General features: G+C 39.8%; 1 protein-coding gene across 5 annotated transcripts; it reads right to left on the reverse strand.

Annotated features, from left to right (window-relative positions):
• Window positions 1–205: 205 nt before the first annotated feature.
• Window positions 206–16,369, reverse strand: fam120b (family with sequence similarity 120 member B). Of its 5 annotated transcripts, none has more exons than XM_068318591.1 (15): window positions 16,297–16,369; window positions 15,810–15,970; window positions 15,033–15,223; window positions 14,655–14,788; window positions 14,363–14,485; window positions 13,974–14,165; window positions 13,570–13,840; window positions 13,296–13,479; window positions 13,060–13,161; window positions 12,506–12,678; window positions 9,923–10,015; window positions 6,105–6,311; window positions 5,771–5,918; window positions 2,710–2,986; window positions 206–2,612 (listed from the first exon to the last, which is right to left on the reverse strand). In XM_068318591.1, the coding sequence occupies exons 2-14, from the start codon at window positions 15,931–15,933 to the stop codon at window positions 2,763–2,765; spliced, it is 2,166 nt and encodes a 721-aa protein (XP_068174692.1). In that variant the 5' UTR covers window positions 15,934–15,970; window positions 16,297–16,369; the 3' UTR covers window positions 206–2,612; window positions 2,710–2,762. The 5 variants fall into 5 exon arrangements, with proteins under 5 accessions (XP_068174692.1, XP_068174682.1, XP_068174702.1 ...); XM_068318581.1 differs by having other exon boundaries at window positions 15,833–15,970; window positions 16,297–16,363; XM_068318601.1 differs by having other exon boundaries at window positions 15,879–15,970; window positions 16,297–16,352.
• Between the last annotated feature and the right edge of the window lie 222 nt (window positions 16,370–16,591).

Consider the following 16,591-nt stretch of genomic DNA (forward strand, 5'->3'; position numbering starts at 1 on the left):
ATTCTTTGTTCATACGCAGGCATGCACGCACCGACACACACACACACACACACACACACACCAAACCTTCATCCATGCGTGTGTGTGCAACAGCAGCACATTGTGCAATTCACGATTATTTCTCAATAGGGTTTCCTCTGCAAGCTAGAAGCACACACTGGATATAAGCAAGAGAAAAGACCAGCTGGAAGGATTTTTATGTGGTAAATGTTTAATTTGAGGTTGTCTTTTCATTCACGCCAATATGTTATTTACCATGTAATAATAACAATTACCATCTTTAACAGCTTGTTTAGTGGCAGGGTGCTCAAGTTTTGCACACAGTGTTGTTTGTGGTTTAGGTAAATTCAAGTCTCCTCATACCCCCCCCCCCCTAAATACTGTAATTATACACTGTTCTGAATCTGAGCAAATAAGGCAGCAGAAAGTCAACAATAAAGCTAACATCTATGTGAGGCTATACTTAGACTGGGTGGTCATTTCAGCTAAATGTAGAGGTCAGCATTGTAACATTGATAACACTACAATGCATAGAATGATCACTTGTGTTGGCATGGTAACATGACAATTTGTACAGTGGTGTCTGGATTAACAGTGAAGTGAAACACATGCTCTCATTCCTCGAGTTTGGGATCTCCAAAACCAAAATTCGGGAAAAAAAAAAAAATTGTAAAAGAATTCTGTGCTCCCAGCTGTGGTTTTAATGCATTTGGCTTCACTCTATTTCAGGCTATCTGATTGGCTGTTCAGTGACTGTTTGTCAGCCTGTGACATCATAGCATAAAGTCTGAATTATGCCCGTGGACATTACCATAGTGGCTTTCCACTTAAACAAGCTCAATCCGATGTAATTCTGTAGAACTTGACATGCCATTAGAAACCGTCTCCATCATCAGCTCCAATAAAGAACATGGCTGCAGTTTAGACCTGGAGGAAAACAGTTAGTGACTCAGTTTCATGTAAATGAAGCAAAGCTTCCGTCATTACACCGCTGTACAAAACACATTTGACTCTAAAACTCTACAGCACTGTCCTGTCACACCTGTCCAGAGGTACACGGACAGACCAAACATCCCCAAAATGACTTTTCTCCTTTGATAAAATTTGTTGCAGTGGTTTTGTGGTCACATGTAAGTGCTACCCGTTGTGGCCACCGCTGGACGCAGTGGTTTGAATAAAAACCCCTTGTTCCAACTGAGTTACACAAATCGACTGTTTGATGACTCTCAGGATGAAAACATCTGAGAATTTAGGTACCACAGAGAATGGAAGGCAACATAAAGCAGACGGCCACCGAAGAGGCCAATGCCAGGAAGGAGGCCTCAGAGTGGGGTTTGACTGTTTGTCTCCTTGCAGCTGGAGGGACCACACCCAGACCTCCACAAAACACACACACACACACACACACACACACACACACAGGAAGCTGATATGTCGGGCAGTCAATGGGGTTTCCTGTGGTTGAAGCAAGACTGCTCCTCTCTTACCCTTTTCCTCTCATCTACGTAAATTCACCTCCCCCCTTTTCTCCACTCTCTCCCTTCTAATCCTGTTTTGTTTTGTTTCCTTTATTCTTAGTCTTCCTCCTCATTCATTGCACACTCCTCCATCACATTTCCCTCCCCTCAATATTTACTTATTCTCTCCTTCACATTGTTTTCCCCCTCTTCCTCTCCCTTTAAACTTCCATCCTTTGCTTCCTCTTCACCATAGAAAACATCCCACCTCCTGTTACTTCAATTATGTAGACCCAAGTCATGTACGCGTGTTATGAGCCCCACCCTTACTTCTCCTGCCTTTCTGTACACTCAGTCCAACTACACAACGTATTTATGAACCCCAACTAAAATTACTGTCTCATGTACGTGTTCGTCAACCAGTCGAGTTCTCATCCACATCTCTGAGTATCACCATATTCAGCACTTCCCTATTTTAACTAATTAAAAATGCATGTGACTCAATAATAATCAACAGTGCAGAAACTGTAGTTGACGTAATTTGCTTTGGACATGTCACAGATGGTATTGTTTTAGAGAGGTGTAAAAATTTCCTATTTCAGCTGATATCTGATGTAACCTTCCTGTTTGTCTTGGCCATTAAAAGGATTTTGCCACTGGATTTACATAGTTTTTGGGATCTTTGCCCTTTAAGTGTACCGGCTAAGAAGGAAAAACAGACTAACGGATCAGCCATTAATCCACTTCTCAGTCCGTGTTTGAAGTAGCTCATTTCTGAACCACTCTCGTTTGGCGAATGCACACATACACTGTTCATTTTCCTCACAATAAAGGAAGTGGTTTTAAATGATTCACTTTAAAGTACCTTTACAGGATTATTCGGAGATGACAAAGTGAAGTTAAAATAGCAGATTAAATCCTAATCCCTCCATTCTGTCTCCTCTTGATCTCCATTTCTCTTCCTACTGCATCCTTTAGACAAACATTCCTGACAGGTAATTTCCTAATCCGTTTGTTCAGAGAAATGTGATTCCTTTCATTCTTTCACCACGTCTTCCCCGTCCTCCAAACTTATCAAATCTTCCTTCTTAAACCTCCTTTTCACTCCTCTGTGTTCAAACTCGTTATGTTCCGGGTGGAGGAGGCTGCGACCATCTGAGAAGAGAGAGGACAAGGAAACACGATATTGTTAGGTATGCAGAACAGAATTCACAATCAAGGAGAAGATATTTTTGCTCCATACTGACATTACCTTGGTGCCAGTCGGTATCTTCCTCTATTATAATGTGACTGACTTCTGGATTGTTATGGAGGACAGTGCGGAGGTCCTCCATCATTATAGAAATGAGGTTGAGAGTGAAAACACTGACTTCCTCTCATTCTTCCTCCTCCTTCCCGTCTGTCTCTGAATTCCCTTCGATCTCGCCCTGCCTCCCATCTCTCTCTCTGTCCTCCTCCACGTCGATGGCCTCTTGGTGTCTCTTCCATTTCACTCCACCTCTCACCGTCACCTGGTGCCTGATCAGAAACTAAAAAAAATTAAAATATAAATAATATTCAAAGGACCACAAAAACTAAAATGAGCAATAATTCCAAACTGAATGAAAAGTTATGCCATAAATAAATACATAAATAAAAGTAGCGGATATTTAATCATCTGACTTTGTTTACTGTTTCTGAATCAAGTGAATCAGACCTTCATTCTACTTCTTTTTGTTGTTTCTCTTTAAAAAATCCTTGTATTCATATATGGTAGTGAGACATTTTTAATTTGGAAACTTCAGTAAATAAAGCTAATTCAAACCATTTACAAAATACTTAAAATCAATCAATTAACAATGTTAATAACTTTTAGAAAGAAAAAGCTGCAGGCTGCAAACAATCCACTCATCGAGTGTGAAAGAAAGTGCAGGAAAACATGTAATGAAAACTTGTTATGTCTGGCAGGCCATAATTTTCATGGCCTACCACTGAGGTGTTCTGGAAATATGTCAGCATGAGATTTAGAAACAAGTTGATGGTGACAAATAGATAAGAACAGGATGGAAGAAAAATATGCTGTTCCTGAATCACACTCAAATTCATGAGAATGAACACACAGGAGGTGGAGGAGCGAGAGGCGGTGAAACACTCTGAGCCAGAGTAACATTTACTCTGTGACAATTTGAAAATCCATTGTTTCTATTGCCTTATCGTTTTCTTTTCTTGAGCAGAAATTAACCTGGAGTGACACAAGGAGGGCAATTTTACTGAATTCCCTGATGAAGCGTAATTTCAAAGACAGTCAGGCAGAGGAGATATTTGCTGAGGAGACTAAACATCAGGCTTGATTCCAAACAAAAACCAAACCAGGCCCTCAATGATACCACATAGCGCCACCACCGCTCTCACGCACACACATACTCTCTGTCCCGCTCTCTCCAACACACACACTCACACACACACACACTCCATATCCCCACAATTCTGTAGTAATGATTGGTGTCTGTGTCTGGCAGAAACGAAACACTGAGGTACAAAGAGTATATAGCCCTCCATCTATAAAACCAGAAGCATCCTCATGAGACCCACAAGGGTTGACTTGGGCAAAAAGCAGACAGTTTGGCGCAATTCAGAGACTCTGCGCCAACATGGCGCACAAAGAACCGCTCTAGGAGGGTTTACAAGTCACAGAGTTCAATAGAAACTACAGGTTCACATTTCATAAGCTACTGCTGAGTCGTCTTCCGAGATTAATGGCTCTCTGGCACCAACAGGACACCATATCATAGCAAGTATAATCCACAGACAAGGCCTCTTTAACATGTATGCAAATGAATGAACATCACACAAACACACTGATATATTAAAAAGGTATTCCTGTAAAAACATGTGAGGGATCTTCACTGAAAGAGATTTACAAAACACAGAAAATAAAACGAGTGAGAGAGAAAAATAAAGGGATGACTGTGGGGAAGGGGAGCATAAGAGGGGAGAGAAGTCTGTAATCAGTTAGTCTTGTTATGTGCCTTAAAATAGAGCTCTCTCAGCCTATAAACAGAAACCTACTATTACTAGTGCACTGACAAAGCAAGTCCCAGCTCCAAGCATGCACGTATGCATGTGTATGCATCCACACACACTGTGGTATGCATGAAGGCCACAGCACATATGGAGCTCATTACTGCACGGCCCTCTGGGTAATGTGGTACTGTGAGGGGCACCAGAGAACTACAACCACAGACGAACTGTCAGATTATGATTCTGCTTCTTTGTTTGTTTGTCTAGGAGAATTTTCTTCGATTTCCAAGATGAGTGATTTTCTTCTGCTGCCCAGATCACAGGACGCCTGTGAGGCCTCGATGCTTTGTGCAGTGATCACAAACAAAAACCTAATTAAATTGCCATAAATAACGTAGACGCCATAAATACAGTAGACACATTTTGTTAATGTGTTGGAACATTTAGAGCAAAGAAGGAGTTTTAAAACGAGAGAGCGACAGAGAGAAAGAGAGAGAGAGAAAGATGTGACAAAGATCCCCAGTCAGATTTGCACTGAAGACATTGTGGTTACATGGGATTCTCCTTTCCCACTGGGCCACCAGCGCACTACAAACACCATAATATTTCTTCATTTAGTATTTTTTCCCCATCCCTGACCTTTGTTTAAGTGAAATGGTAACAAAAACAAAATCTTTTCTAGAGCCCTGACTGAAATTGTAGCATAAATAGGTTACGTAAAAGTAAGTAAGAAGACAAAATTTAGGAAAGAAATTTCATTTTCTGAGTAGAAAAAACAGTGATACATCTTGGGAAAATGGAAAATTCTAAACCATCACAAAATTAAAGGTGATTAGAGAAACTATTTTAGATTCCAATTATCATTACAGACATGCTTTATTATAATGGTTTAAGGGTCATTCCTGTGTGTTTGTTTTTGACTATGTGGCATTAACAGAGGATTTATTGAAGATGCCCAAATTGTGCAAAATAAATTACTTCTTTGTTCTTTTATTTGAGTGTATGTAAAATAAAATGTGATCACAATTATGACATTTTGCTTTATATATGTTTCCAGAAATCATGGTCATTTCATGTGAAACATTACCACATTTCAATGTCTCAAAATGTTGGTAAACCAATATTTGGTTGAGTTATAGAATTATTTTATCTCAAGTATTTAAAAGGCATAGAGATCTATGACTGAGAGTTTTGTTTACCATGATCAACATTCTGATTATATGGAACGGCATCATCTTTACATGTAGAGAGAGAGAGTCAGACTGTAGGTGAGCAGTGTGTCTATGGACACACTGGACAGTCACATGTCTCACCTGAGTATCTTTCTCTGTGACTGAGTCCTGCTTCGGTTTCATGATTTCTTTCTGGTGCTTTTCTTCCAGACTGCAGGATTCTGCCTCGCTTCCTGCAGGTTTCCATTAGTTTTTCTTTCAGGCAGAGAAACAATGACAGACAAGACGGCTAGAAAGAAAGACAAGCAGAAACTGACTTCAGATCGCACATAAACAAGTGTGCCCTTCATACGTGGTAAAGACACTAACACCATGCAAGTACATGAATTACGACTTTGTCACTTTCTTTCTTACTCCACCATTTCTCCAGCCCGTACACTCACAATCCCCTTTTTGTGCTTCAGTTTCCACTTACATTGTTGTCCAGCAACACTGTTTTCTCGGTGTAGTTATGTGCCAGCAGGTACTTTGAGTGGAACAGCCGTCCATCGAAGCTTTGCCAAGGCATCAGGGCAGCATTGGGCAGCGGGCGTCCGCTGGCACAGTTTGCAAACAGCAGGTGGCTCAGCCCTCGGACATAGAGGGAACCCAGCTGCACCGCTCGACTAGAGAGGAAAGGCAGCTGGAAGCAAAGGAAGAAAAAAGACATTCGTTGCAAATACATTTTAATTTTGAGGATTGACACTGATACCACAAGTACAGCTGAAGTGACTCACACTTCAGTAGGTCATTTTTTCACAAGACAATAAAATCATTCAACTCAAAGTTACATAAAACACACATTGCAACCCCCCCATAGTCAACAAACCCACACTGGCTGCACACACACCCAACCCCTAATAGGTGAAAGAACTGGCAATAAATTGACCTAATATGTAGCCAGTGAGAGTAGGAGAAAAATGTATATCTCCTTTTTACAAATTTTTGCTTGAAATTTTGACAACATATTGTGATGAAGGTTGCGTAGGTTACAATCTTGTGTTCTCTATGTGAAATCACATCATCACATGTAACAGCTTCTCTCCGCTGTGTGTTATTTGTTCAATGACATGCAGTTTGGCTCATTCACCTTAGACATATCCCTATTATCACAGCATTTGCATGAATGAAGCATTTTATAGAGACTGACAATAAAAAATGACTATCAACTTTTAAATAATTCTACCACATAGACCCATTTGTTTCCTCAATGTAACCCTAACCCTAATCCTACACCTAATGTCATTGTTCTCAGTGCATTTTTTCAAACTTTAATCTCAGCTGATAAATTTCCAAACCCCAATTTGCAAAACCTTGCTCAACTCTGACACATAAAGCAGATGTTTATATTTGACTCAGATCATCCAGATTGCTGACACTGTCTAATTAGGTATGTAAAGGTGAAATGAGATGAATACGGTATTTGACAGGAGAGCCAAATAGACCAAATAGACAAAGGGGAGAATATTTAGTATTTATTTGAATGCAAAGTTCATCGTGTTACTGAGTTGAAGAAAAACATACAATTGTCCTGAAGCCATTGAATGGTATGGATGAGTCCTTAAATACACCATCCAGTACACAGCGTTCACTGTTTTCATCCTGATCATGTCTGTTCATTTCATTAATGCTTTCCCCATAGGACTCGTATCCTGTCCTTAAAAACTGTGTATGTCATGCTGAGTCAGGGGTGACGTAAAGTGCAAACATCAGGGCAACAATAGGCAACACTCCATATTCTCTTCCCTCTGAAACTCCATGTTTATTTTGGCTATGTAACATAAAATACCAGCTCAGGAGCAGAAAGATGACTTCATTGAGTCAGTGTAACTCTCAACATTGTCAAAAACGAATCACTTTCTTGTTTCTTTAGAAGGTTTGGGGTGTGACAGATGTCATGCCAAATATAAATATAAATATTGGTGAGGGGAAAATGTCCGCACAGTAGAACCTCGAGTTTAATTCTTTCCGTGACTGAGCTCGTAAGTTAAACAATATTTCCCCCATTCAAAAAAACTAAAATCATTTTAATGCATTCCAGCCTTGTAAAAAAAAGCCCAAACCTCTGTAAATTATGAAAAAAAATTTTTTTTAATCAACCAATAGACATGCATTCTTTGCCTGTGCATAATTATATAGAAATTACATTAAAAAAAATAAGAAGTATGAAAAGAAACATGCACTATGTATTTACTCTGCAAAAGAAAACAAGAGCAGCTGATGTTGTACCCATCTGCCAACATGTGTTTAAGAAGGAGATGAGGTCTCGGCTGATGTTGTGTTCATCTGCCAACAAGCAGCGGTTTCCTGAAACGCGATTCATATCTGATTTTGCTTGTATGTAGAACACAAATATGGACAGCGCAGCGGCTTATATCTACATAACTCTTATTTGGAGCACCTCATATCTCAACGTACTGTTGTACTTGTGACCACCGTTAAACAGTGGAGTGGGCCCAGTCACTATAAAGTGATGCATTGTGTATCTCAAAAGAAACAAGGAGTAAAATAAAAGTAGAAATAGAATTATTTAAAGCTGTATGCCCTGTACTACAGATAAAAAACACCCTCTCTAGTGGTTCAAGAAATATTTTTATCCACATTTGCCTCAGTTTAAAGGTTTCTTCCATTCGCCCAACCCTCCTAAGTTTGAGAAAAATCAAACGATGTCTGATGAAAACATGACCTCCCTGGTTCAGATGAAACCGCCACAGTTTGATAGGTAACTCCATAAAGATAACACATGACGTCAAATCACCGACCATAAAGGCAACAGCAGGGAGGAGAAAGAAGAAACTTGAAGAGGACAATAAAAAAGGAGGACGGAGGCGCAGGGAGCAAGCTAACGGTAACAACAGCAGGCAGATGTTCTGCCTGAGTGTGTGTGTGTGTGTGTGTGTGTGTGTGTGTGTGTGTGTGTGTGTGTGTGTGTGTGCGCTTTCAGGTCTCACCTGTCCTCTGGCAGATAACACTGATAACGGTGATTATATGCTCTCTCTCTCACACACACACACAAACACAAACACACACAGACACACAGACACACAGACACACACACACACACACACACACACACACACTTACAGACCCACACTCAGACAGCCCTGTCTGCCACCTGCTTCCAGTCAAACACAGCTTTACCTTCTTTAACAATGGCCTGAAGGAAAACACAACCACACAGAAACAAAGAGAAAAACACAAAGAACAGCATGAAAACAAAAAAAGAAAAGTACTTGAGTGTAAAAAGTGGAAGAACATGAGAACACACAAAGAGACAGAGAAAGAGAGAGAGACAAAGACATGAACATGTGTGTGTGTGTGTGTGTCCGTGTGTGTGTCCAGTGGGGTGGAGTGTGCTTGGTGTAAATAGCTCCATGTGGTGAGCGTCGGCTAAGACAGACAGGCTGCTGTCGCCAGCGCACTGTCACACACACACAGACACACACACACTCCCATGGGGAGGAATGTTGAAATGAAACTGATGCATCCCAAAAGCTACCCACAAACCCTTTCTCCTAAACAGACACACACACACACACACACCCAAATGGTGCGACTCATTTTCACTCAGCTGAACACACGTATTCTATTTCTTTCCTCTCTTTGTTTCTGCTTCGAGTGTGTGAGAGGATAAAGAATTTTTTTTTTTATTTCACACCCCCACACACACAGACAAAAATGAATACACAATTACGTATATATTTACAGCAAGAAGCAAAGTTATTCAACGCTCATTTGTGTACAAGGTTTATTGCGTAAATATACTATTTAATATAATGTTTAAGTGTTTCCTCCATATTTCACACAAAAATGTACTTTTATGAAATATACACCGGTACATGTTTTTCATTTGTGTGTATGAAGTTATTCTCGTGGCTCAGTTGACGCCACTGATGCTCTGACCCTTACATTGTGTGCGCAAAAATTTAAAAACTGAACCTTTTTCATTCTTAGTGGTAAATTTACTAGTTTTATAAACCCTGTTCTGTATTACAAAAAGTGACATTTTTAACCACATTGTAGTTTTAAAAAAATGGGTTGGTTTGAGACTCAGTTACGTCACTGGAGACAGTTTCCTGAGCGGTCTTTGCCACAAGAGAAGTTTGTTTAAGGTAGACTTTGGAGGACATTGTGTTTACACAAGAAGAAAGTACTGTCAGGTATAGGAACAAAATGTATGTCTGAAAGCTTAAGAAAAACAATTTGCTTTAAAAAAAAAAATCTTGTGAGGTTGTGTTTACACTTGCTCCTGACCTTGATCTGTTGAAGCTCCTGGGGAGATTTTAGTCTCACACACACAGCCTGACTCAGGTAAGCATCTGCGTCCTCCTCAGACAACGTCTGAACCTGAAAACAAAAACACACAAACACACACACACACACACACATACACACACACTCCCACACGCAGTAGAAGACAATAGAAAATACATGGTTAGCCAATGCAATCACACCCCAGTGTGGCTTCTGTCTGGGTGAGTTTGTTTCGTCTGCTCTGTGCATCAACTCAACAGAGAAGGGAATAAAGCTCAATTCTGAAACAATGCTGCCCAGTTGTTTACAAAGTAAACCCTGTAAATGTTTAGAAAGTGACAAGGGAATGTGAATTCAATAATGATCTGACAATAGGTCATGTTGTCTGTTAGCCTGTCAGCTTAACTTTTAATTGTCCACTCCTCTGACGGTCTGTCAGAGCAGCTCTTCTCTCTGTCTGCTGGTCGTTCAATTATTTTAATGATTGGCTCCAAGTGACTGCTTGACCTAAAAATCATCAAGTGTCTGGAAAGGAGCCCGTCGATCGTTCCTTCCTGGAGAGATCAGTTCTGTCTGATCAGTTGAAAAAGAAGCAGAATGACGCTAAGTAGTGTGTGTACCACCACCACATAAATTCTGTTCTGAATCATCTCAACTACACACTGGTGGTAGTAGGCAGGTTTCCAGGCCTGTTTGTTCCCTTAAAGCAGCACAGAGAAGACTGCACACTGATAGAAAACAACCCCCCCTAATTATAGATAATATTTTCCACCAAATCCAGATCTATGCATAATTCTCTGACAAAGTTAAATAACATTAAAGAAACTGCAGCTTTGCACCAAAGTTCAATGAGCTCTGTTTTGGTTCAAAACCCATCCCATCACAAGCTTCATGGAAATCTATACAGAATTTTTTTGCATAATTCTGCTGAAAAACCAACTGATTGGTGGATGTAATAAAATCATGGGCTGTGAAGTTTGAAATAATTAAGCTTAGCTAGATTCCTGTAGAGGTTTCTGATTCTTGGGTCTCTAAATGGATCTCTTTTTATACTGACCAGTCCGAATATATGTATATTCAAAACATTATATGTTTATTCAACATATAGATTGAATATACATTCATTATATGTATATTCAAAATATTTCCTTTGACTATTTATGCCTTTTTATTTTTGTATTCTTGGTGGGTTATTTTTATTCTTTCTAGATGTTGGTACAACTTTCTGTGTGCTTTTGTGTGCTCACTGTGCTGTGTGTAGTGCAATGGAAAAGTTAAATTTCCCTGAAGGGACCTCCTCAAGGGATCAATAAAGTTCTACTCTACTCTACTCATTAAGGAGACATCAAGGAAAATTTATTTTAGAAACATCCTTTGAAAACTCACTGTAACATTTCAGATGAACCAAAAACACATCATTTTAGGGGGGTATTAAAGAGGTTAAGACTTACTGCTTTCACAGTTGATAAATGAATCTGCTGGGTAATTTTTGTTTAGCTTCTGCGAAATGTTAAATGCATCTTTATCCAGGTGATCAGATCTTGTGATCTCTGTTGTGTTAAAGCTCAATCATATGACGTCAATGAAAACGCACAATTCAGAACACAAATCTCTTTGCGTTCTCAGAAAACAAGGCATTTCAACAAGATTACAAAAAGCACAAAAGTTTATAATGTCAACTTTACAACCAAAATACGGACCCAATTGTTCCAAGATGACTGAAGAAATGACTGTTGAGATATTCAAAGCCCCTGGATGGTTATCAGAGCGTTTGTTGATGTAAAATCTAAAGCTACAAAGGCCAGTGGCTAAACTGGACACGCAGTGGATGATATTGACTACCATGTGTAAAAACATTTGATGACAAATGAGACCTTTAGTAAGTCATGTTTAACTTCATTACAGGCTGGCAAATGGAGAATAATTGTTGTATATGTTGCAGAGGTAAAACCCAAATCAAAAGCAGTGTTTAACGGTCATCAAATAAATGTGTTCTTTCGACTTCTGTTTACATAAATTACCAGGTGTAGCCTTGCTACGTAAACACTGATATTATCTTGACTGAAATGACAGCTGACTTCACTGTGTTGGAGTCTCTCATTTAACAGCTTAAGGTATTGATTGAAGGCTGAAGCAAACGTGCAGCCTGACCAACCAAAACCAAAACAGTCATATGAACCAATGGTGACTATGTTTTCATGTTTTCAGCAACAGCCAACGTGACTACATGACCTGACCCGGTTGAATTGGACCAGGTGGTAATTAAGTAACAAGAGTAAACACTGATTGTCATTTAAAATCAAACAACATTATATCAGTCACAAGTAACTTAATGATTGTTTCTTTACATAAAAGTACTGACTGATAAACTGATATAATTCACAATTCATGAAAACATAACTAACAAATCACTGAATTATATTTATGAATCCTACACGTGGGTTTTTTACACGCATGTCTTGCGAGATTACACATGTTTGTACATGTGGATAATGATGTCTGCTTTCCTTCTTTAGTTATGTTATGAAGTGGACACAAAACCAACAAAAAATATCAAAGCAAAATAAAAAATATCCACATTACTTGGAGGACTGTGTAAGTGACCAGGCATAAAGCAGCCAACAGGGAGTCTTCAATAGTTCCATACAGCTCAGAGAAGTCAAGGCAGCCAAAGATGGATAAGAAAGATGTCAGACGAAGAGCAGAAACTTCGGGACTAGAACCAAACCATAACAAATCCAGACTGGGATTATCACCTATACATTGGGACAGCGAGAAAATACTGTCAGACAACAGATGTAAGAACACATGGAATGCGACAAATGTGTGATATATTAAGCATAACAATTTCTCATAGTTATTATGGTGGCAAGTGATCCATAATAGGTTTGGCAGTAATTAAGTGACACTAAAGAAACATCATTCATAGATAATGTTGGCAAAACATTAAAACCGACTCATTGTATTACAGTTTCTGTTACTTATCTGAGGCACTTAAGCTAAGCAGTACAGTGTGAAACACTGGTCCAGTATCATCATGACAACAACAAAAATCAACAAAAAGCCGTCATCTCCTCATCTTGTAAATTCAAATTATCTGCTGTAACTGGAACAAAATTAAAGATGCAGTACTGTACATGGGAGGCTGACTGACAGAGGGTGGACCATGTCAGCTTCCTGCAGAGGGTTTCCAGGGTAGACAAACCATTCCTTCACAGCTGGAAAGTCAGCATGGCTGCCTGAAAACGCAAGAAAATTACATTACTTCACTGTCTGAAGGATTCAAAACTGTGTCGCCATAGTATTTGTCTGCATGTGTATTTAAGATGTTGAATACATGAATGTGTGTGACCAATCCAAATTACTGTCCTACCATCATGCCCGTGCAACAACAACAGGCCATAAATTAGCTGTCTGCAGGGTTTGTAGACAAGGGCTTGAGGTATCAATTCAGTGTCCTCTTCATCTTCCAGAGTGTTACTACATTCAGTGACTCCCTCACACAAGACACTGTACACCATGAAACCCTCCACTGCTACATGCTTCTCTCTACAAGCCTGTGGAAAAACAAAAAGTAAAACATGATTTGCTGTTGTGGTATTTGGTACTGTCAAAATAAAAGCTGCAAAAAGAGACTCTAAACATACCTTTAATACTTCTGGACTAACATATTTCTCAAAGGCAGGGGTAGAGGGAAGTGCGGGGATGTCACCTTGCTGAAGAGCTTCCTGTCCAGGCAGCAAATAGGAGCAAAGTCCCCTCTTCAGAATCTCTCTCTGAGCACCGGACAGATTCAGAGACTGAGGGATATGCCCTTTCCCTCTCTCTTGCCTGTCCCACACAGAGCTCACAAGGTGGGATACAGCAAGAATCATCTGTCCCTGAGAAGCACCAGAGTGTGGTGCAGGGTGGTCTATCCTTTGGAAAATAAAATGAGTTATTATTATATTATATTCATTTTCCTATACATAAATTCAAACAACAACAAAGGAAATGAGAAATTACAACAAATACTAATAAACAGCAGACCCTGAACTAAATATCCAGACACCTGTATGTTGCCATAGCTTCGTATCTGATGTTCTGCATCCACTCCTCTGACACTACGTCATTACCAAGGAGACAGGCCAACAGTGGTAGCTGGGCAACAGTCAATCCAATGTTTCTGCAGAACCGCTGTCGATCATACAGGACCGTTGTGAGGGTACCTATCTGTAGCTTTGCCACAGACAAGTAGGGAGCACTTTAAAGATTAAATGCACTGTAAGATCAGACATATTTAACAATGTGTAGCAACAACAAAAAGTGCCAGAATCTATTGGTTGATTATCAAATTCAGCATTTTACCTGAGAAGGGCAGTGCAATTCATTGTCATGTATTTAAAAAGTGTCTTTTTAAAATAACAATCTAATAATGTAACATAATAAACTAGAACAAACCTGTCATATACAATAAAGTCTGAGTCCTGTCCGAGAATGCCCATACAGTTGTGCTGACAGGCATAGTTTGCAATCTCATAATCAGCCTCCTGTAATGAGGAAAATACCTCCTGTCCCAAGGACCTGTAAATAACAACGAAAAAATCTTCATTAGTAAAATAATATCAACACGACAACAGAAAAAACAATTATTTCATATTAACAGCAATATAACAGAACATCACCTGGGGGTGAATTCTATTATTAAGCACATTATTTACTGCAACACTGCGTTGTAATTTCGAATACTAACTTGAGAGCAAAGGATGTGAAAGTTGCCAGACCAGAAGGAAGACAAAAGAGCTCTCTACCAGGCTGCTGTCTGTGTGCCTTCAAGTAATGAAATATTTTACAAATCTCCCCATTCACTCTGCGTCTCCTCTTCACCTGTGGACAGAAGAGAATGTCATATATACATCATACTTCACATGATGATGAGGCAAAAATAAGTTTAGTGCGTTCTGCTTTAATGCTCTAAACACTATGATGGTATTATCAGAGGAATATGGTGCTGAAGAAACTCTATCAATAAACTCTATAACCTAAGGCATCAGTAGAATAATGGTCCATCAACAGGTGTGAATACAAGATGTCACATCATGAAACACAGGATCACAGTTTCTTTTCTCACCCACTCCGCTCTCTTCTGCTCCTTTACCAATCCATCAAAAAAGAAGACCAGTCTGATGCCTGCTGAGGTGAAGGCCTCCACCCAGCGCTTCAGCACATCCATGATTTCCCTCCACTGCCCCCCACATACCCAGTCCTTACATGAGTACCAGTGGCGCAGACAGGCCATACCATCCACAGCGATTGTTGGGACTTAAAGAAAGTAAAAACAAAAATTGCTCAACCCCTTGGACAAGATAGACACATTACATTTCAGAGCAAATACATTACCTGAATATCTCAACATGTATGCGAGCTCTACAATCACCATCACATGCATGATTAATAGTTACCACGTAAAGGGAACGTCTGGTCGCTCCCATCACAAATTACTATTATGACATAACAAGAAAAAAACCGCTGCACCTCAGTGCATGACATACAAAATGTCTAAAATAGTATAGCAGCAGATTCATTCATCAGTCTGACCGATTATAATATGTTTTAATTCTATATGGCTATTTCTTCACATTTCTGTCGCGGTTACCACTGCCAGAGAGAAATGGAGAAAGAGATGGACTCATGGTCCTACCACCAATATGTGGTTGAGACATTGAATCATAGTCATTTGTGTGGATTTCATGCATCTGTGAGTAAAAGTGAGATGCTACAGCTGGAAAAAAAAAAAAGAAAAAGTTCAATAACAAATTACTAAACAAGAGTAAAGTTAAAGGAAGGATGAACGTCATCGGTTTGGAGACACATCATCCACTGATCACACAACTGTCCAACTACACGCCTTCACACTGATAAGAACTCCACCGGTAGTGCCGGGTGAGGCGGCGTCCTCCTGACGGCTTCTGGGCACCTGTTGTCGAGCCATGTCTGTCAGGTGTACGGTCACACACGCTTCTGGACAGCATCGTTCTATAAAAGACTGAAGTCCTTTCACACCCATTCCTACAGAAACAAACCACACAGACAGTAAGAGTGAATTCACGTGTTCTTGACATTTATTTTCAGTATTTCATGACTTGACACTGCTCTGATTTCATGGCAGAAATGATGTGTCTCATCGGGTTATTCACGTCCTTGTCTTTGGAGAACACAGCGGCGCTTTGACAGTTAGCATCTAGCCGCTACACACAGTTAGCATCTAGCCTCTACACACACACAGCCCGGGCTGCAGCGTCACTTGTTCATGCAAGAGGAACACTTTTAAATAGTAAATAATGTCTGCAAATACGTTTACCCTCTGGCACTGCGTAAACACAACAGGCACTTACTATAAAGTCTAGGCGTGCATGAGTAGTACGTATCCGTGTTGTGGGTTTTTTCCCCGTTCAAATTCAAAGTACTTCCGGTGTTTTGCGTCAACGTCATCACGTTGCAAAACAAAGCACACGTGCTCGATGTACGATATCCCAAGCATATGAATCAAAGGGAGCATATGGAGAGCTGTATTGATACCGATTGATTGACATACAGAATACATTATACTCACCCGATTGACACTTAGAAGTTCTCTATGTGCTGTATTTTTCCTTTTATGCTGACTTTTAATTTACTTATTTCTTAATA

This window comes from Antennarius striatus, chromosome 1 (genome assembly GCF_040054535.1).
Source record: "Antennarius striatus isolate MH-2024 chromosome 1, ASM4005453v1, whole genome shotgun sequence".
NCBI classification, from domain to species: Eukaryota; Metazoa; Chordata; class Actinopteri; order Lophiiformes; family Antennariidae; genus Antennarius; species Antennarius striatus.

Coding starts and splice junctions, on each gene's coding strand:
- fam120b (XM_068318581.1), bottom strand. CDS start 15,968: ATGGGTGTGAAAGGACTTCAGTCTTTTATAGAACGATGCTGTCCAGAA. Junction 13,841..13,973: donor GAAGCTATGGCAACATACAG/GTGTCTGGATAT, acceptor TATTTTCCAAAG/GATAGACCACCCTGCACCAC. Junction 13,480..13,569: donor TTAGTCCAGAAGTATTAAAG/GTATGTTTAGAG, acceptor GTTTTTCCACAG/GCTTGTAGAGAGAAGCATGT.